Source organism: Patiria miniata, unplaced genomic scaffold (assembly GCF_015706575.1).
Source record: "Patiria miniata isolate m_02_andy unplaced genomic scaffold, ASM1570657v1 HiC_scaffold_2, whole genome shotgun sequence".
Classification (NCBI taxonomy): domain Eukaryota; kingdom Metazoa; phylum Echinodermata; class Asteroidea; order Valvatida; family Asterinidae; genus Patiria; species Patiria miniata.
Window position 1 is genome coordinate 2,689,859 of NW_024037058.1, and position 23,315 is coordinate 2,713,173.

At 37.3% G+C, this 23,315-nt stretch overlaps 1 protein-coding gene across 2 annotated transcripts in view; it reads right to left on the reverse strand.

Annotated features, from left to right (window-relative positions):
• Positions 1-251: 251 nt before the first annotated feature.
• Positions 252-23,315, reverse strand: part of LOC119727004 (beta-adrenergic receptor kinase 2-like) — a 60,125-nt gene continuing 37,061 nt past the window's right edge. Inside the window, exons 12-20 of one of the 2 annotated variants that reach the window (XM_038198873.1) lie at positions 22,292-22,399; positions 21,478-21,544; positions 20,602-20,769; positions 20,302-20,397; positions 19,317-19,470; positions 18,321-18,466; positions 17,161-17,274; positions 15,355-15,454; positions 252-4,350 (exon numbers count right to left, since the gene is read on the reverse strand). In XM_038198873.1, the coding sequence (XP_038054801.1) occupies positions 4,298-4,350; positions 15,355-15,454; positions 17,161-17,274; positions 18,321-18,466; positions 19,317-19,470; positions 20,302-20,397; positions 20,602-20,769; positions 21,478-21,544; positions 22,292-22,399 (1,006 nt within the window). In that variant the 3' untranslated portion in view covers positions 252-4,297. Of the gene's footprint in view, positions 4,351-14,644; positions 15,455-17,160; positions 17,275-18,320; positions 18,467-19,316; positions 19,471-20,301; positions 20,398-20,601; positions 20,770-21,477; positions 21,545-22,291; positions 22,400-23,315 lie in introns of those variants that run through there. The other variant, XM_038198872.1, reaches the window with a different exon arrangement.

Here is a 23,315-nt window from a genome sequence, read left to right on the forward strand (position 1 = left end):
CATGGTTGTATTTACGTAAATAGTAGGGAGCATTATCTTATAATAGAGCCATTATTACAGGGACAAAAATGTTTAAGTTTGTTAGTTTGGTTAAAATCTATATGCAATGAGGTATATTATTAAGAGTGGGCTACGGGAGGATAACTGCAAGCTTGATGAAAAGTGGTGCTTACACAATCTGAAACATGATTTGCATGGGTACAAAATATCACAAATTGAATTCAGCTGCAATAACTCACAAATGCTCAAACTTGTATAACTCAAGATGGCTCACTGCCAACTTAGTCTTGCTATTTTATTAAAATATCAAGTTACATAACTTCCATATTGCTCCTAATAAAAGACATCGTGTTTATTATGCTATGGGAAAGCATTTCTCCGTATATGCGGAGGAGGTGTGGTTCGGGTTATATCAAACAGATTGGTCCATTGGGTTGTGAGTCTGTCTTCAATATTATGTATGTTTCTGTGTGTAAATTATCAAGACATTAACATGGTAGTCAACTTTTAAGTTGATTCATAATTAAACTTAATCTTCAATATTTTGTACATGTCAGTATTTCAACAATGCATTGCCTTCCAAACCACATAAATTACATGTATTTCCTTGTCTATTCACTAGTTATAATCTATGAATGCACAAATGGTAGCTGTTAATTTTGAATATTTTCACACAATTTATATAGAACCAAGTGAAGACACATTTCCACCGACTAAGCACTATAATAATTACACCCAATGAAATAAGAAAATCCCATTTGACAAATGCCAATTGTTTGACCATAACCTACACACAAAACAAGTTTCAGCACCAAGTGGTTTACAGTCGGTCTTTGTGGCTTGATTTAATACGGAGTCTTATATAGCACACATATCTACCAACAATTAGGTGCTCAAGGCGCTGGCGCTTTATTTAGTATGAAGATATATCTATTGTGGCTGTCTGGTCTTCTGTACCCACTACAGTTACATAGAATTTACATGGATGTGCAAAATAGAGAACATCTTTCTTTCAAATAATATTTTAATAATAAAGTTTTATTACATACAGATTCTGCCTTGAAAAGCCAGAATAACTAGAAGTATATACAAATCACTGATTTGCCGCTAGCACCACTAGTATACATTTGTGTGTTTCTCTTCGTAATATATAGAGCCTACTGATTTAGATACAAGACCTGCCTTGCTGTAACCACCTCATTTTCAGCGATCGTGTAGTTACGGGCCCCTCTTTAGTTTCGACCAAATTAGAGTCAAGGGTGTTTTTTATCATACAAAAATGACCTTTCCGATCTAAAGTTAACTTCTTTCATTTCTTACGGCACTGTTTTTTTTGTAATTTTGAACAGTTTCTTGGGGTAGAAATTAAGATTTTCATATGCGGTTTATGCCAACCGTGCGATTCAGCATGCCTTGCGCGTTCACAGTACATCGCGCGGTGAACTTCATTTTCGTTTGCATTTTGTTGTTTTCATCATCATTTTACTCCCAAATTTCCCTCAAAAATGCAAAACCCTGCCCTCTATCTATGACACACCTGCACGTTCTTCATGTTGCCAACTAGATTGGTAAGTGAAATACATCAAAAGTGGATAATGTTCTCTTATAGGAAACCAGGCCTGTAACTACATGCTCACTTCATTTTCTAACGTGGATGGCAAACAATGTACACAGGAAATGAACAATTGCATTTTCTGAGAAAATGATCACCGAAACAACTAACAAACCTTATATTTTGTTTAATGCGATGTATTCCTCCAACAAAATGAGGAGACTATAACTGATACAATCAGGAGGTAACTCTTGACTGATTCACTGGATGCCGTTGGAGGATGATCCTCAAGCAAAGAGAGGGCCCAAGACCCTTCTTTCCTCCCTACCCCATCAAATATATTTTGGGCAGAATTATGAACTAGTCAACACATACAGGTACAACCAGAAATAGTCAGATGACAACGAACTTACAGTCGGCCCAAATATTCCCAACAGCAAACTTCCCAAGAACACAGTGCCTGCATACTGTACAAGGGCATCTATCCTGTCACCAAATATTCAGCATTGTACACACTCATTAAAAGTATGAAAAGTATATTTCTGGCTAACACTTGGCCTAATAATATATTATCCCTTCCCAAAAATGATCTCACAAGCACGAGTGGAACATGGTACATGTATAATGTAGTGCGTCTGTGTCCTACGTACCACGTGGCCGAAGGCCAAGTGGTACATGTATGTGGGACACAGACGCACTACATTTTCCATGTTCCACGAGAGAGAGTGGGGTATTAACCAAATTTATCTACAAGCAAACTTGAAGCACAGTAAAGATGGAACACGCACGCTGTGTGAACGATGAATGTTTCAGTGGTTATCTTATTACATGTGCGTGCAGCCGGGAATGGCACATTCATCTTGGAATAGTGTGACACGCTGAGCAGTATATCACACTTGCTGCCATGGATCAACCAATCAGGGTCAAGGATTCAAGTTTGCTTGCAGATAAATGTATTTATGTAGCAAGAAGGAAGTTTTTAAAAAGCAGCCAGCAACTGCTGAGTGAGTTGGATGAACTATATAAGGAGGTGGGATATTAGCTATGGATGAACATCCTAACCAATACACACACACGACAGCATGTGAATCAGGTGGGCTAGCAACCTTAGATCTCATTACCACCATTTGATATTCAAGCATTATAAAGTGAGCAATATATTACTCTTTATACAGTAATAAATTCTATTTTACAAAATACTGAAAAATACCAATTTTATGGTACACTTCATTTTATTTATTATTTATTTTTGAGTAGTATAACTAAAAAAGGGCAAGCAAATTGTATCCACACAAGTCTCAAATATGTGTCATTCACTACATTAACTACCCTGTGCATAATTTATACAGACAAGTGACATAACAGTGTGCAATGGAAGGACATACATGACTGACCAGTAGCTGAGTCACATGGAACATGTTCTAGATGTTGGCGCCTTCCTAGTTAGTAAATTTCATTTCAATAACCTCACTTTCTTTGTACTATTTAATATAATATTTTCTAAAAAATAAATAGGATTTATGTATATTTCAATTAATTAATGCATCCTTTTTTCCTTCTTTGTTTAATGCTTTTAATTATTAATGTGGAATACGCAGTGGATGAACGTATCCCACATACATGTGATTCAGTTATCTCAGTAGCTAATATTCAAAGAAATGTTCTCCAAGCAGGTTCATCTTGACCTTATCTGCTTTTATTGCAGTTTGTGATTTGATTTTGTTTTCAAGATGAATAGATGATCCAGTATAAAAATCACAATTCAGCTCAATTTCATCTATGCCAACATGAAAGCCTGACGATAATGACCAGCTGTTTTACACTTTAAATTGGAATAATATTCAAAAGAATCTTGACTGAAATAATACCAACCAGCCTACCCAGACACACTAAACATCCCTCATTCTAATTGCTTGTGTTTCACAGGTTTCATTGGACTGATGGGCTGTTGTTGGTTGCATTTATAATATTTCTTAAATCATTTCTCCTTACAGTAAACATAACACACTTAAGTAAATAATATGTATTCCTAGCATGTGCAAACTATGATTGTGATTCTATTATAAGACAATCAATTTCCAGCCAAACACGGATGATACTATTTTCACATGAAACATTACTGGCTAACAGTACTTTTATATATGGTGGTGCCTTACAGAAATACATGTCAAGGCAAAGTGAAATGTACATCAAGTTTGGATTTCTTACTTTTTATTTGCTTTATTTATTTATTTATAATATTCATTAATTTATTTATTTATTGTCATTATTATTATTTTAAGGTTTAAACTGAATTGACCTTACCCAATCGAAATCCCCAATAAGGCCCAAAAAAGGCTTGTGAACTAAAGATTGTCTATCTTTGCTGAAATTTCAATATGAGCCTTTTCACCGCTGGCGTCGTCTAAACAAAAACATTGGTCCCCCTATCCCCCAATTTTGTCACTACGCTATTGGTGGTATGCTTGAAAAATGTGCTGAAAAAATAGTGTAGTTGAATCAATAAGTATGTATGGTGGGATTATTCCTTATATTTAAAATATTTCTTAAATTTAAAATATAATTGAGGACTACCTCTTCCTCCAACAAAGGAGAGTAGTGATGATGAGTCTGTGACACAACGCTTCAAGGAGCAACATCCAATCTTGCTGGATCATCACCAGCCCAGGCATAGCAAGGAACTCACTTCATCTTGTGAAGATCACCTGGACGTGTATGTCAAGACAGAGTTGATGCATCTTGGTGTTAGCTGACTTGCGCATGGAGTACTGCACTTTTTCTGTTCACATTGTACGTACCTAGTGCACCAGGGAGCAAAGACAAGGGGCAAAAGATGATGGTTAATGGTTTACTCAAGCAAGACATCAGCTATCATCCAAATGAAATTACAATGGATCATCAACAAGTGCTAAATCAAGCACTTTTTAAACGAAACGTAATGAACTCCTGCTTATCTAGAACGCATACAGATGACAACAGTTTGCATGTCATACAGTTAAACACTCAATGTTGAATGTTCCAGCACCAAAAGTACACAGTGCAGTGCATAATTGAATGTCTTAGTATAACATTATTTGGTAAATTGCAAATGCACAAAAACACAGAATAACACAACACAAGCTAAATATGTCAACAAAATTGGAACAAAACAAATCAAACCACAAGGGATAAAACCAAACTTCATGCAAGCCATGCATAAAACATTTGAATAAACAGCAGTTAAATCAAGATGACTAAAACAATGCAAATGAATGAATGTAGAATGAAAGACAGTCAGTGTAAGAATGCAATAGTCAGTGTAAGATCAAGAAATATAGGTCTTATCTGTATGGGGTCAATGGACTATCAATGATATGCATTGTGGATCAGTGGATGGAGGACAAAGAACTTGATGTTCTTTTGGCCAGAATACCACAAAAGAGAAATCAGCAGGGTCATAAAAAGGACAAGTACCGTGAATTAAAGTAAGATTCGTACTATTAACATGTCAGATGGTGAGAAGGATTTAATGAGAACAAAGACTGACTATGAAAAGTCTGAGGTTATGGTATACAATCATCCATCAGTAAGGCTATACATAAATGTTGCTTCACCTGATCCAATGCATTCAATCTCAGTTTTGTTAAACTTGGGGTATAGGTTCATTGACTCGGATCAGTGTCCAGGATAAGATGAAGAACATAATTACTGTAACTGCACAATGAGCTACACTACAAACCAAGCTAAAACCTCACTGGATGAAATTCATGCAGAACAAATGTAGTACCATAACACACTGACATGCAACAGCCTATATACATCATGTAGTACACATTCAAACCATAACTAGAAAGTGCATCCATCAAAATGTTCAAATTTACTCACAGTAACTTGGTTTTCATTTAACATTCCAAGTTGTCTGTAAAAGGCTAGAAATCTGTATAAACTACACTGTACGTTTTACAACTTTGTACAAGAACAGAAATAGGTCAAGTATTGGACAGCTGCGAAAAAAAGAGACCGAGTCTGGATGTGAATAGAGGAACGGATCAAGAATGATGTGTGGTAGAGCTGGCATGAAACCAAGGATCAAATCCTGGTATCCTGGTCACACAAATGATCACTCTATTCAAACCTGTTGTATACACTCTTTTAGTGTTTCTGTTAGACATAGTAGGCCTATGAGCAAACTTGCAAAGTAACATTGAATGTTGTTTGTCAATCATTCCACTGAACTGCATTGAAAGAACAGATACCATCACAAATGTATTTGTGTATTTCTGTTCAACCTCGTTCAAATACCATCTTCTGGTTGTCGCGTACGTTGGTCAGATCGTGTGCAAGTCCTAAGGTTTATGTATTGGTAGAAGCGGTCATATAAAGATGAGACACAAAGCAAATCCTAGGACTGCAACCAGTAAACAGCAAGCAGGCCAACATGTCATGTATATCCCTAACCAGTGTAGAGTTTAATAGAACTACACAAAAAGCAAAGCCAATAGATAAACAATACAGCATATTTATAATTGCAATATATAAACAACAGTTACCGACTAATTAGGTTCTATGTCACAATTAAAACAATAGTAACAAAAACCCATTCCAGTTAAGAAATATTGGATAATAAATACTTATTTTCATGTTAGAGTGAGAAGCTAAATCGCAGGTGGCACTGGTACCAGTCTTGAACAATCAACCAGTCATACTACTATAGTGTCAGCAAGATTGATGAATGTGTATCACAAAGCTGTTCAAAGTCTTATTTTCTCGTTCGATAAAAGGTTACAAGCAAAAATTAAATACAAATTGAAAAAAATAAGTGCAACCACAAAGCTCAATAAATTGCAGAGGCCAGTGGGCTTGCATTCCTTAAAGTATGTGCTGGCATTAAATTGGACCTGATCAATGTGCAGAAGATATATCCAAACTCAGTCTTTGCTCATGACATAGTACGCTTGTTTACTCATGGACTACACTGAAGTCATTTCTAGAGACAATTTGATAATCCTGCAGACTTTGTCTATACTGCAGACTCACTATCTTCCATTAAGATGTGTAATGGGGGGGGGGGGGTGTGGTTTGAAGACACCCAACCTCATATTGTGAGGTACACGTATAATATACACCATATTGCTTGTAACAACATCTAGGTAAAGATCCTTGTGGAGCTAGACTTCAGTGCCACTATACCTCAGTCCCTGCTGTATCTGCTTGACAGATATGTTCATGCTCAGATGAGATGAACAGCCATCCAAACATTGATATTTATATTTCTCAAGCAGATTTTCCCCCATTTTCGCATGTCCATTTTTTTTTGGGGGGGGGGGCCTCCAAACGTTTCATGATTTTCCCTCAATTAAACCGATGAATACAGTCCAACATCTTTATAGCAAGGTCCTTGGGACTTCACCAATTACCTTGTTATAACAGGTACCTTGTATGAACAGTATTGGAAAACAAAGACTTGGGACCTAACATTGTGTTTGTTATAAGCAGGATGTTGTTTTAACTGAACTCTTCTTATCATGGTTGTACATTAATGTATATGCAAGGGCCTATTGAGCATTACTTGTCACCCTAACTCCCTAGGGGGTGTGCAACATCGTATTGAATTTGGAGGATTCAGGACTGTTAGGGTTAAACCAAAGATTTGTGTTCTTAAAATGTGTTGCTAAATTTGTACGTGTTTAACTTTCACAAACACCTTATAAGATCATAAACATTGTATGATAAACCTTTTACCACAAATAGATTAAATGTAAAAAAAAGACTTAAAAAGTTTAGTTCTAGCTATCAAACTGTTTTGCAAAAAATATGGAGGCAACGTTGTTTCATGTAAGAATCTATTATACATTAAATTTAAAGACAAACGTATTTCAAATTATTGATGCATTTCACATCTTAGAACCGAATGCTGCTTTATTCTTAGAAAAAAAGTTTGTAATTTATGTGTACGCAATAAAAATGAAAAATTCTTCCTTCACAGTAATTTAGCTTTTCCTAATGAATCTCTATATATTAAAAATACACACGATAAGAAACATCAATGTTGATTAGTTCAAAACCACAAAATAGAAAGTGCTCCAAAATTAGAATCCATACCCTCATGACCAGATAAACCACAGTTCAATCTTATCCATTTAGATGATTAAATATTGAGCAAGCATTTGATGCTACCTCCTCCCTACAGTTCAATGCTACAGCGTCAACAGTTTCATCCAATATCCTTTTGTGATCTTGGACTAAAGATTTGGAATAACGTCTTCTGCCAACAAAAAGGGAAATATGGGCACCGTACACCAAAAAAAGAGAGAAATTACTGAATGAATAATGGTGCAATGCGATAGTATCAGAATGTCAGCGTCTGTTCAACCAATTGATGATACAAAGAAAAGCTGGCTGTTTGCTATTCAATAACAGCATCAATAACAGGTGGGTTACCATAATTGATTGGTTTATACTGGCCAAATCAAAGATATATATACATAAAGGCGGCGGTGCATTCAACTTGTACATATACTATCAAAAGAACTCTCGGCAATATATATATGCACACTTGCTAATTGTGATCATGAGATAATACACACTTATGAATGGGCAATAAATATCCCTTATCATACCTTGCCAAGTACCATTGTATCGTTATTTCAGTGCACACTAGACATGTATGTAATGACAAATCTCCAATCTAACCCAGCAAAATCAACTCCTATTAATTTATTATGCTCATCTACAGGATATTTTAAAAGCCCTCTCCCAAACAGACTAATATCGTAATAAGAATCTAGCATTTCCATGTCTACTTCAATCCCTTTTTATAATGATATTTCCTTAGATTCCAAACAGAAGACAGCATTACTATTTTAACACATGTGACTATTTCCAGTAATTTACTTACAAATTTCAGAATTGGACAGCTTGAAAAGCTTTGCCTAGCAAGGCTTGCTGTGTGGTATAGTGCTAGTGAAGGAATTAGAAAAGTACATTCAAGCATACATCATACTTTGTTTTGCAATCAGATCTACTAAACCAATACTGAAATTCAGTATTCGTTTGAAACTTCAAGCAGTAGGTGCAAATTTGAATACGTGGGCGTTCCAAGTGTGACCGATTGGCCTTTAACTTTGAACCACCAGGGCTGACAATAGACAAACATACAGTCAATCTGTATCAACATTCAAGTCTTAGGCATTACAGATGAACTGTTACTTTACATTTTATTCAGAACATGTAACCATCACGTGATTGCAAGTTACATGCCGTCAGAATGGACAGTTTTTCTTCCAATCTTCTTTTATTGATAGTGATGAGAGCATACTACTACACTAGCAATGTGTCTTAGAAAGTAAAGCCTTAGCGTACAAGCTAGGTATGTACAAGTAGAATCAACCTGTACAACATATCACACTCAGATATCAAGTGCATGCATCCATGTTGTGTAGTCAAATGAAGGACCCTTTAAGTTGAATCAAGTTGATCATAAATCACAGTTAATGCTAGAGATGTTTACTTCTTGAAATAAATATATCATCATGATAAAAAGCAGGCAAAATCAAACAAAATATAGATCCACGCAACTAGAATCTACCCGCTAGCCCAGCTACAATTACAAACCTGCTTCACGTGGAACGTTCAAATCCAATCTGGAATCCTCTGAATAATGCTCAGAGAACTGACAATGGTCAGTGGGTGCAATTAGAATGGTGACATCATTTCAAACAATATGGGACCAAGTCTTTAGTTGGATATAATACAGGTGATTCTGCTAATGCACTCATATTTATACAGCACGTGTGGTGATAAGTCTGATCATTCAAATGATTGGTACATTCTACTACTAAATGTTACAACTGCCTGTAACAAATAACATACACAGAGAGTTGTATATAGACTCACCTTCATAGGCTTTCACATTGACTAAGACGCAACGTAAGTGTCTTGGTATAAAAATGCTCACAAGAAATGACAGTCGCATGGATTCTAAATCAGTCCATGGACACTATTTATGCTCTCAAATAAAAATATCAAATTTATATTTTAAAGATTTAAATAATTTTAACCCATAAAAAAATTGCCATCGAGTCTGAGTAACACAATGACATCAAGAAGCTTGAAAATTGCTGCTGACTACAGACTACAGACTACAACAAAGACTAGTACTGGTCTAGTTAATAGTATAGGAAACCTACCCCCTGCCCATACACTAATACCAATCACAGGAGCAATTGTAATGTCAACACAAATGTGCAGCTATGAAAATGGAAATAAAATCCACATCAAATCAAATGGTTCACCCTACAAGCAGTCATTATATGTAGTTAAGCAAAAACAGAAAAGCATACTTACTCAAATAAGTTGGTTTGTACTATTATGTTGTATACATGTACAAATAAAGTCATACAATCTTGTATTTAAAGTTTACAGGATGAAATCATTGCATGTACTTGTATCAGAAACCTGAATATACATGTAACTCCTATTTATGCAGAAACCAACATGTACTCCCCTTCTAAAATCCTGCAATGTATTCCCAGATGAAAAGCAGGGCGTTCATGACATTGGGTATCATTGTGCAGTGGTATGTATCTCTGTCTAAGAACATCTGTCCTATAAAGAGTGTAGCAGATTTATCATTGTTTCATGAATGCCATGATGTAACACATGGCCATGAGTTATTGAGAGGAAATATAAAAGGTGTTTATGGTTCTTAATTATTTCTGAAATCACTGGAACTAAATGAGTGCTGAATGAATCTTTGCTGAAAACACAGTACATAACTATACTTGCAAACGTTGTGATGCACTTGCCATGTGCACACATGCCATCCACATCATTTGTGTCTGCTACAATTACATGCTTGACTGTGCACATCATCCCACACCATTGCTTATGCTAGGAGAGTGGAATCTACAACTAATGCAGTTGTGTGTACATGGGTTCTAGCCCTACAGGATTCTAGATGGATTATGTTGACTTTCACTATCATGTCCATGATAATCAGTTGGGTCAAATCCCTGCTACATTTACACCTGATCTAGCAAATGAAAGGATGTTTAGATTTGGCAAAAGAAGTCCATTCACAATGGGACAGACATTCACTGTTACATTTAACAAAGACCCTATATCCAATAAGCCCAGCTGTTCATTTATTTTAAACAGAGAAAAGTCATTCAATATTGCAGCATATTATTGTAATAACTTAATTTTCAAATATCGTAAATGTCAAACACAATGAACAGATGGTATATGTAACTCTGATTATGTTTTGTGAGTTTCTTTCAAATCTGTTGAGAGTTTCTATTTTACCATTAAAACCTATGCTATGTAAGCATGGCTTGGATTTTAATTAGACTTTACAAAGCCAAATCAAGTTACTGTGTCACAGGGTACAAATCTGTTCTCAACACTCTACTTTACAGGAATGGCAATGTGATTTTCAGTAAGAAATTCCTTGAGATGAAGTGAGTGCAGTGAATTTCTTTCTTTGCTGTCAGTGAAACGTGGTTTTAATTTCAAAATGTACTAAAAAATTTACATAGAATTTGAAACATTCTTGCAGAATCTGATTGAAATCAATCGAAGCGCACTTGACCTGAAATCCTAAATACTAGCAGGCAATGTAACAGAGAAAGTACCAATGCAACATGTGAAGGGACCTAATGCTAGGATGCATGGTTGAAGTACTTTGCATACCTGACATGTTGGATTTCTGTTCTGCTCATTTGCATTGCTATTTACATTTGTAGCCATGTGAGGTTCACTATTACAGGCTAGTGCATTAACCCTTTGGTGCACAGGTTGTAACCTATAAGCAAACGCCCTGTGCACCAAAAATAGTGCTTTTGAGTGTCCAGTATCGTATGCATGAAATAGCCAAAGTATTTTAAATGGCAGTGCCTGGTCAGCCGTAGGGCATCATGAAGCAGGCCCTCTTGTGGTCACTCAAGGAGTACAAGTGACAGTATGAGCATAATATGATAATAAAGTGCAGTGACATTCACTGACATGGATGTAATTCAACCCCCCCCCCCCCCCATGCTAGGATCTCTTTGAAATATGAATACATAGGCTGCATCCCATCCTGATTGGACTTGACCAGTCTTAGAATGACCTTCCGACATCTCTCAATCTTGGATCAACCTTGCTACATCAAGTGTAAAGGTAGTGTCTAGTGGCACTATTTGCAAAGAAATAAATAACGCACATCAATCATAATCATGACTACATGATTATGTGTGCTAGTTGATGAATGACTGTGAGAGTGTGAATTGTGTCCATCTTACTCCTAGGGAGTATAATGCAGACTTGCAGACTACACAGATATAAAGTGCAAAAAAATAAAGCCTAAGGTCTTGAGAACAGTAATTGATAACAAGCACATGTACATGTACAATAAAAGGTTGGAGGAACTCCTGCAACGCTATCATTTATCTACATTTAACATCAATGTCATCCCATTACACTGGCCCAACAGATAAAAATTATCAAAATGTTCATTGACTTTGTACATACATTGCACATGTTCCCTAACTACAGTACAGATACCCAGACATTCTAAATGCACTACCATCACCAACAAAGAATATACAGTTTGTTATTGACTTGCCATGTACATGTACATTGCTGGCTTTCAACAGTACTCTTAAATATCATTCAGACCATTGAAGACCCAGAAATCGCCAAAGCTAGTTGAGCATTCACCTTAACTTTAAAAGTGATTTGTTTTTTTTATGAATGAAATATGTATGCCTGCTTTGCATGAATGCATCAATACAGTGCAACCATCTACGGTGAAAAACGCCTGTATTATGTGAGTGCATTCAATAACTGGTGTGCTTCTGATTGGCCCCTGTCTGCATTGGCCCAGCCAATGGACAAGCCAATCATTGCAGCAGCACCGTGGCCTACATTAGTCCAATTCTTTGCACCAGCAGTTTTCTATTAAGACTGCAAAAATCCACTATTAGTGTAATTTGAAAACAACATTAAGAATATTCAAAAAAATCAAAGTGACAATACATGTTGTAAGGTACATGTAGTAGTTAAGAAACTCAGCGTATACATGGTACTATTGTCTATCTAGATCTATATTATTTTTTTAAATAGATTTTGTGCATTTTTTTTCAGATAATATAACCTACAACAGTATATAATAACAATCAATATCACACTTATTAAATTTCATTATTGTCAGTCATTCTTGGCAAAGATAGTCAGAGAATTACACGCACAAGTCTTTATAACACCAATGTTTGGTAATACTCAGTAGTTTCTTCATACATACCCAGCGTCTGGATTTGTTTTAAGCATTCTTTTTCAGTTTGAGTAGTCACAGTTCATATTTGAATGGCAGATTGAGACACAAGTGGTAAGACACTACAGATCAGTGGTAGTATTGCCAATAAACAAAGGAATGACCACAAAGAAGGAATGAGCACAAACTGGATGTTGACAGTACTTCTGTAGATCGGAGGCATTATTACCTACATGCGATAATTGTACCATGTAGGTCAAAACTATTCACATTATTTTGGGGGAATATGTTGGAAAATACAGATGTGGGATTTTTCCCTCCGACTATTTATGGTCAAATTTGACGTAACTAAGGCAAGTCATGAATTTTGATATTGTATTTTACCCTAAACCAACATGATTATTCCTAAACGCTTTATGTTCAGTCTTGTCGTAAGGCTTGCAAGACAAATATTCCCAAGCTTACTAAGATGGGCCTCAAACCCACGACCTCCTGCTTACTAGGCAGATGTCTAACCACTCGACCATTGAGGGTTCGAATCTGATATAGTAGCCGGTACGAATGATGTCATTTTTGCACTGGGGAGATACATCTCTCCAATGCAAAAATTCCATCTTTCAAATAGTGGTTAATCATGAAGTTAATCATGACACAAACCTGTTCACTAACATGTCAATATCATGAACAGACGCAGAGGAGTAAAAGTTCTGAATGCTGCACAAATTTGACTTGCAGAATCTACAAGAAACACAAATTGGTAGATGATGAATTTAATACGTGTTGCTGCCCAACACAACCCCTTACAGACCTCACTTTTGGTAAGTAAAACAAAAAATCCCTTTCCAATCCAATGACTTGGGTTTGTGTTGTCTTGTTAGACTTTGTGTGTGTATGGCATGGTAATAATCATGAGCATGAACGGTTTCAATATGAACCACGCACTCAATATCAAACATGCATTGCTTGGAGATTTTAAGGGTGGGCTTTTTAATCAGGGTGGGTTCAAATGAAATTTACTCTGCATTTGAGGGATTTAACGTTGAAGCTATTCAGCCTTATCATGCATACATAGCTAACTTCCTGTAACAAGAATTCAAGAAATATACACACAGAGCTTCTTCTATTGTTGTTCAATGTATGCATGACCAGATATCCTTTGATTAGGTGTCTAGCAGTGATTGGTCTGCTTGCTAGCTAGCAGGACACACCGTAGGTCCAATGGTAGAAAGCTTGTCACTCCAAAGCAAATGGTACATTCATCACTCAACATAGATTCAGCTGATATCATCTCAGTTCCTATTCCTTCCATAATACCACTATGCAAGAATCATGTGACCTGGATCCACTTCAATTAGGACTTAATGTGTGTTATGGATGTGGCTCAAACTGCGTCATGTCTCTTAAAGCTATAGTCCATCATTGCAGCCATCCGATGTAACTGGCGTATTATTGTTGAAAAACATACTTGGTTGAAAAATAGTAAGTGGACTAAACTCCCTGTGAAATCAATCTTTCTGGCAAGCTATCATTTTGAAGTAATCAACGAAAGAAGGCCTTTCCAATGGTGCGTCTTAAGACGCACTGTAGGAAAATTTAAATTAGTAGTTCGTTTTGTTATTCGGCGCAGCGCGTGCAAGCATTGGCACGACGCACAGGCGCGCGTGGTTGCTATAATTCGTCGGATCAGTGAGCGACATCGCATGTAACTGCAATTCAAAACAATTCAAAACATGATTCAGCAACTTTTGATTTAAAATTGAGATCCTAGAATGCTGTTTTTCTCGGAATTTACAGCTGAAGCTGAGCTGAAACTTCATCAGGTTAGTTGTTCAGTATCCTTCATTAGATTTTGAACACTAGTGTGGCTTCAAACGAACAAAATGCACAAATTACAAATGATGGACTATATCTTTAAAAAGAATCAGCACAGGAGCAGCATGAAATCCAATGTGTTCTACTCAGTCACACATTAGGACCAGTGTGTTTGTAATGGACACATGGTATTAAGATGACATGGCATCTCTATTCATGAAGTGCATCTTCACATCAAGTCACGAAAATGTAGAAGGGATTGGAAATTCAGAACCAACACCGAAGAAAGATTCATTGCAATGGATCTAGGCAACATCCCTACACAGTGAGTGACCATGGAGAGTACATTAATGATATCTGCCAAGTTATATACGGTTGAATCATGAGGGAAGTCATTACAGAGCTGTATGTACCAATGAATGAGCCATAAGATACCATCATTTCACAATGATATTCAGTGACATAAAGATGTGTGCATGTGTTAAGAAGAATTTGGTTAAACCACGTCAAAGATGCTTGCGTTGTACTGGTCCCAATTAACGTCCAATGTCAATCTTTGTTAGTATGTCAGTAGGTTAGTGGCAATGAAAAGCAGTTAAGACAAGTCTCCATTCTCTTGCTTCTTGAGCTCATAGCTAATTGCATGACAACATGTCTAGGATTGGTTTGCTGGGCCATGTTGTAGGTTAGTGTTAGTGGGCACCATTACTGTTACGTTGGCCCAGTGGTTGATGTCTCATCATATCAGAAGACGAACCTTGTGTAGCCAGCATCTTAGGACCATGACGTAACATCTGTTGAGCCTTATCAAAGGCTTCCTTGATCTCCTTTCTCCATTGGATGTACTCTGGATCACTCTGCCATACAAAAAGCAAAACCATGACTTGCATCATCCACAAGTAACAGACATTCTAACCAGTGTTGGAGCAAAGGCTTTGACCCTCAAGGCCAAGGCTTTGACCCTCAAGGCCAAGGCTTTGACCCTCAAGGCCAAGGCCAAGGCTTTGACCCTCAAGCCCTGAGGCCACGGCCAAGGCTTAACCCTCAAGGCCAAGGCCCTGTTTTATGAAATGACCACTGATATAGAACTAATTATAGTCACATGAGTGACACATCATCACGCAAGGGCAGATCCAGAACACAATTTGGGGGGGGGGGGGGGCAAAGACATTTTGGTCCCCCCAAAAAAAGTGGGTCAAAAATTTACGGCTTGGGCTTCGGATCACTTAAGGGCCCCGAAAAATGTTTGGATTCGAGATGCTCTGTGGTGCCATTTGAGGCAATTTCTGACCATTTTAACCAATGTTTTTTGAGGAAAAGATGGTGGTGTACTCATTGCCTGCCTTTATTACGACGTCACATAAAAAAAAATGGTTTCTTTTTTTGGGGGGGGGGGGCATGGCCCCTTTTGGCCCCCCTGGATCCGCCCTTATCATCACGAATAGCTCGTTACGAAGAACAACATTTCTTTAATTGCAATCAACATGCTCGCATAGGCCTACACCGTTTTATGACTGCACTGTATCTATTAAAGTATAAGTTCAGGTCTTCAATATGGGTTAACTAAACAAAATAATGATTTACTTCTATATTGACACACAGTTCTCCCAAGTGTAACAAAAGGGGGATCCAAGAAACTGATTTGGGAAATTTTTATTTGCTGGCCCAACATGGTCAGAAATATCAGCATTATCTAAAACAGATACATGCAAATCTTTAGCACTTATCAGGGAGACATAAAATTATACAACCAATCAGATCTATTCCATAGTCATATGCAATTAAAGTGATCATCTCATTAGCCCCACAAGTGTACGGAATATTTTTGCAGCAAATCTACTACAATGGTAACAAAATGTGATGCTACAAAAGTGGAAGTGTGCCCAACACACAAATCTATAGGGTGCTTAATTCCCTCCTCCATGTTAATACGATTAAAATGGTAACAGCAAAATTTGGAACAGATTTATCTGGAAAATGCAAAAATCTATGGGCCTTGAAGAGCCTTGACTCAAAATTGCAAGGCCCTGAACCCTCAAGGCCAAGGCTTTTGCCCTCAAGCCTCGAGGCCAAGGCCAAGGCCCTTAAATCCAGCCTTAAGGCAGCCTTAAGGCCAAGGCCCAGCATCAAGGCACTACATCACTGATTCTAACTAAGCTCAGCATTCAATCATATGTCTGCCGCAGGCCGAAAGTAGACACATTGCACTGAGTAATCCATGCTGAATAGTCTTCACTAATTCACATGTTCTTGTTCACAAAATTCTATTATTAACAACAACAACCAAAGTTTAAGAATGCTTTGAATGAACAAACAATCCTGACATGCATGCCCTCTTAGAAACTTAAGATTTGTCACATCTACTCTTCTATTCAAGGGCCCATGAGAGAATTTCTTTTAATGCGATCTTGAAAATGCACCTTTGTGTCCCATTTGTTTTCAATCATCATGCTGCCATTTCCGCTAACGCAAATTTCCATATATATGAGTAAAACTGTAAGCAAAAAAATCCTCTCCTGGTCCCTTTGAATGTGTTGCTTGAAGTCTTGCTAATCAACCTTACCTCTGTCCTTAGGATACAGTTCTTGCCTGCCTTCAGTTTCAACTGTATGCATTTGCAGCCTTTGACCATTGTCTCCTCAACACTCAATACATGCTCCATCACCAGAACATTTTGCTGTTAAAGTGAATGAGAAAAAAAAAAGATCAAGAAAATTACATTCATTCTTACGTTCTGCACCCTAGCAAGAGAATGTTAGGGTAAGACTTGATATGATATGAACTGTAAATGGCACATTGTGACCACTCACAACAGCTCCAATATGTGGGCTACACAACATGTGCACACTGCAGCCAATATCACAAAACAGTGCGTAGCCTACACCAGGTGTAGGACTTGGGCAACAAATTTATAGCGCAGCTGCGCAATAAACTGACAATTGATTCCACGAAATGTGAACGTTTTACATAATCTAAACATCTTGGATGAGGATAATAACAGCATTTACGACGGCTGTTTGTATATGATTTTGTTCATTCATGAAACAGTTGTTGAATCACCTCTGCCTGCCATTTTGAAAATAGTTTTGTCCGACTCTCTTCGGGATCATGTGACAACTCTAAAAACTCTGTCACAAGTAAAATAGCAATTCTTTTACTTCAAACACAAAGCTTTGTCTTGTATCAACCTTGATAAGTTCTGCAATAACAGGCTTCACGACGATCACAATTTGCTGGTAAAATAGGTCATTTTCAGTCGATACGCCACAACTTACGCCATCTAAATTGATTGCGCAAGTTACACTATATTTTGTTTTGCAAGTCGTGGAACTACGCTCCATGAAACTTTCGTGCAATTGTCATAACTGAAATGTTGCACAGCGTGAAATGTTGCGCAACTCAAACAATAAGTTATGGCGCAACTGGACTTACGCCATTGCTTAAAGTTTTGTGAAATCGGCTGCTGGTTTGCGCTCATGAATAGATACAAGTTATCAACTTAGCTGGTAATACAGTGTCAAAATGACTGCTGTGTAAAGTGCAGTACCTCAGACGTTATGGTAACAATTATAGACAGAAACAATTCACATAAAACCACTATGTTGCACTTGTGAAATCTCAAGTACATTGATCAAAAGATGTGCATCTCTGAGAAAACAACAGAACCAAAGTTAAATTCTTCAGAGGATATTTTCCGCACATGATCTGAGAAGACAGACTCACCGAACTGACTCCCTTTTCACCATCTCCTTGCCACTCTAGTCGGTTGGGGAACAAGTAGAAATAGCGTCGCTGCCATGAGTTCAAGAAAGGCCCACCAAGCTTGAAAATATGGCCATGCATGATGCAATCCTTGCCCATGGCATACTCTGTATCAGACAAATAAGACATTCAGACAGGCAACGATTCTCATTGCAACTAGCATGAAATGACCCAAACCCACTCATAGGATCAGTTACTGTGTTGTCATCCTGTATATCTAGGAATTCTAAACCTTTTGAATCACATGTTGCAATTTCAATAAGTATGTTACTGAAATACCTCATTTGTTTTAGATTTAAAATCAAAATATCATTTATTTTAATTGAATTTATTTTTTTAACTCTGGAAGCAGTTGTACGGTAATTTCAACCATTTTTATTTGGATAATACATATTCATTTCAGAAGTACAGCTTTGATGTTGTCAGATAAAATGGGTGATCCATTGAAAAGTTAATGCCTAACCACACTTGAGTTGCTGTTTTTGAATGTCCATTTTCTGACCATTCTGTCTTCTTTTGTAACAAAGAGGTGAAAAATGCTTCTGTTGGCCATACTGCTTTGTTCCTTTATCTCCTTACCCTCATGAGTGCTGCAGAGCTACAGGGTTCCCCGTTTAAGTTCTTGTATATTCAAGGCACACACTTAATTATCAAAAAATGATATGCAAAAAAAGCAGTTGGTGTATGTTTGCATAAATGAATTAAATGCAGTCCAAAGATCTGTGTACAATCATTCTGTCATTCAAATCTGACTTCTTCGGTGGTTCCACTAGGCCCGAGACCTAATGACGTCACACTTTGTTTACATGTGCGCTTTCCTATGTAGTAGACGGTCCCTACTTCATCTGGCGTCCTGACTTCACTCCCATAGGAAAGCGCATATGTAAACAATGCCATTACATCATTAGGTCTTAGGTGTATTTCAACCTGAATTTCTTATTTCCATTGGTTTCTGACCTCCTTCATCCATCTTCTTGGCCCTCTTCTTAGCTTCTTGTTTGTCTGCATCCAAGTTGACTGCTTCAAAGACGGTCTCAGCAATCTCCTCTTGCCATCTCTCCGAGATAGTCAGTGGGAAGTCTTTGTACAACTCCTGGTCTGATTCTGCTAGCTGTGTGATGCAACAGACACCAGCTTACTCTCAATCTCTCTCATTGTGACTTTCAAACATGCATGGCCAAAGGGTTTACACAACGCAGCCTCACGCCGAAAAGTAGTATATGCATAGCAACCAATGTACCAGGTTTGTGAGCCCATGTTGCACATATTGCATTTGCACGCTACAGAGTTGGGTTCAATATTTGTATTTGTATTCAAATACATGGGGTATTTGGAAAAAGTGCAAGTAAACCTTCAATTAATTTAAAATTGAAACAGAAGTGCATTTGTTTTGGATTTTGGTTTAATTAATGAGATATCTCTACAGCAAATAAGCAGAATCTGTGGGTGAGGTGTTGTAAAACAAATACTGACTGCTTCAATATATGGTTCAGTAAACCTATCCTCCAAAAGTGATCTATCGAGCTTTCTATTTTCCCTCAGCTTCACCTCAGGAAACTGGAATGCTCCATGGATCATGTAGAGAGGCTAACATACACTATTTACATAATATACCCGTACAAGATTCCCCTGTTTTCAGAGATATTCACAATTTGAGTGACTTATTAATATTCACATGTTGCTAATTTGAATGCATAAGACTTATAATGACCACAATTCGCTCTTTGCACGCTCGGCCATAAGCATGCAGAGCCCCGATCTGGCAACTTTACACAATGAATATAGCCGGTTCAGTGATTCCCGGGAATACACGGGTATCACTGAACCCCGACACGGGAATCACAGAACTGGCTATATTCATTGTGTAAAGTTGCCTGATCCAGGCTCTGCATGCTTATGGCGGAAGTGTGAAGAGAGCGAATAATGACAAGCTTGTTCTCACCTTGATCCCTTTGACATCATCTTCATCAAAGGAACCAATATCAAAGGCATCAGCAGCATTGACTTCACCTCGTGGGGGAATTAATGGCGGTGTGTACTGTACAGTGTAGAAACATATCAAACAATGTGTCTTCAAATACATTCTCATGTATCATGCTCATTAACAGTCATATATCATTCTCTACTCAGCCTCAAAATCTGAATTTTAAAATACTAAAAAAAGTACACAAAAATAGATCAACTATCAAGTTTGTAAAAATGTCATTCCAATGCACTGACTGCTGTATGTATATCCACCTACCTTCTGATATGAAACCTGTATCCAATCAATACCCTTAAAGAATGGATGTTCCTTGACCTCCAGAGCTCCTCTGCCCATACAGCCTAACCTATCGGGCACATCACGACGCAACAAGCCTTCCAATAAAGACCGCATCTCATCTGTCATAGAATCAGGGAACTCCACATCCTAAGAACAAAGAAAAAATACTCATTATATAATCATCTACAGACTATACTTTAATAGTCTTTCAAACGTTTTATCGAGACCCTAGACTACACTACATGGTGTGAGAACATAAATATTGCAAAGCTGAAATCATGGGAACAAAAGTTGAAAAGATACGTCATGAAAGTCACATGGTACCATGTGTGGAACTACTGCCCAAATTATGATGACTAGTTGGCCGCTTTAAAATAATATACAAAAGAACTGTAGAATAAGGTCAGATTGGTTCATTGCTTGATTTTGAGCAACATTCCTCCAAATATTTGTATGTCTCTATGTAATGTCATTGCACAGCACTGTAGTTGACTAGTTTTTCATGATTACTAGTAGAAGTACATGCACAATTGGACTTAACGTGACCCAGACGCCAATGCATGTTTGAAATATAAAAGGCTTGATTATTGGTTGAAAATGGTTACAAGAAACACAAACATTTACCTATTGAAAATTGTGCTTGGAACATCTGGATTCACAACTTTTTTTCAAGATTGCAATATTACAAATACAATATTAAAAAAAGTATTAGATTCAGATTCAGATTCATGTTTTATTAGTCATGTAAGTTACAACAAGGAATGACAGTGAATTTGTTTTTTAAAGGTCACAGGTTCAAATCCTGCTCCAGTCAATTTTTTTGTCCAACTTTAAACTTATGAAAATCAAGCTTACCATAGTAAGTGTCATTCTGTCTATCTCATGCTTGTCCTTTGTCTTGTGCTGCCTGAATGGACTGTGCCTATACAGGTGAAATATCAGAACACTGCCTTACCCAACCATGTGTAGTATCAAATAGCATGCTACAGTATTTAGCTCATACCACTCCATGCAGATGAATGCTTGCCATGTTGTACACTGTTGTTTTGAATACAAGACTAGCATGGTCATGAGTCAAAGGTGTCAATACAAATGTTTGCATCACTCAAATACTGTCTGGAATATCATTCATATCAGGAAAGTGCAGCACATCAGGAGCATTTCATGTCTGACAATAAAGCTCACACTTTTCACAAGTTACCCTGGGAGGATTTTATTCATTTGTTTGCTCATAAGGTCACATTTTCATTGGTTTGACCAGTTGGCAGGATACTACAAAATTGTGGCATTTGTTGTAACACCTTGGGTCTGCATGGCCTTCATAGTACAGCTGAGTGTTTGGATCTCTATACTGACTTCGTCAGTTAGTTCCACAGTCTGATGCAGACAATGTTCATGTAACTCTTGTATCACTCAGAGGTATGTGCAACACTTACACAAATTTGCTGTTTCTGAGCATAATTTCCACTTTTTAAGGCAAATGTGAAAGGACATCTTCACAAAACATAGAGACTTTGGAAATTATGAACGTTCATTTGAGAACACATACACCAGAGCTTTAATTATCTTAGACCCATTGTTTGGCATCATATCATGACCTTCAGACAATCTTGTATAACTTCACAGCTTCAAACCCCATTTACATTTCTAGGTTACTTTGACTACTTACCCTTTCAACAACTTGTATAACATGCAGCCGAATGAAAACCAGTCTGCACTGGAGTCATAGGCAGTTCCCTTGGATAGAACCTCTGGAGCCATGTAGCCATGAGTTCCTCTGAAGAATAATATCCAATATGAATTCAAACAAGGTCAGATTTGCAGTCCAAGCAAGGGAGACATAGCAGGTCATGTCAAATTCCCCTTCTTGATTGGAAAATCAACTTGGACTTCTGATACCTGAAACAGTTTGTTTTCTGAGTCACTTTAATATACTGTGACATTCTTGTATTGGGATCACTGAAACGCTGAAGAATTGTTACGTTTGTACATTTACAAACAGTTTCTAAATGACTTCATCATGTATCTCTTTCTTACATTCATCTCCATCAAAACATTACAAACAAATTCAACTACATGTATACTCAAAAATATTCCAATGGGCATGAGGCCTATACAAGCATACATGTACTTGACCCAACTCAATTCAGTAATGTCCCTGGTTTGTTTACTATACTGGCTAATGCAACTGACTCTGCTAAATAGCATGTCAATCTACATAATCAATAACAGAAGTCTTTTTAACAAGGTATACAATGTGTCCATTGTGTATTATCAGTTAGACACTACACAATTTAAATTGATTTCAAAGATCCTTTTGCAAGTACGATCGAAATGGCTATAATTACCGTAAGTCAACATACCTTTTCAATGGCTAAAGTTACATGGCATTGTGGATCTATAGTATGATGTTGTGAATTCATCATTCAATTTTAAGTAGTTTGTTAGCTCAGCAGGATAGGTGAGTGTTTCGCATGCCAATGATCAAGGCTCCATACTCTCATTTCCTCAATTCCCTATTCTCTTAATCAAACATTACTTTTCATTGAAATAAGTATCTTCTTTTCTTTCTGATTCATGGGTCTGGATTCTTTTTTTAATGGGAATAATTTCACTGACAACTGATGCATGTAATAGGATTGGCAACAGTAACTCTAGCCACTGTGTATTCATATACATACAAACACTAGGCA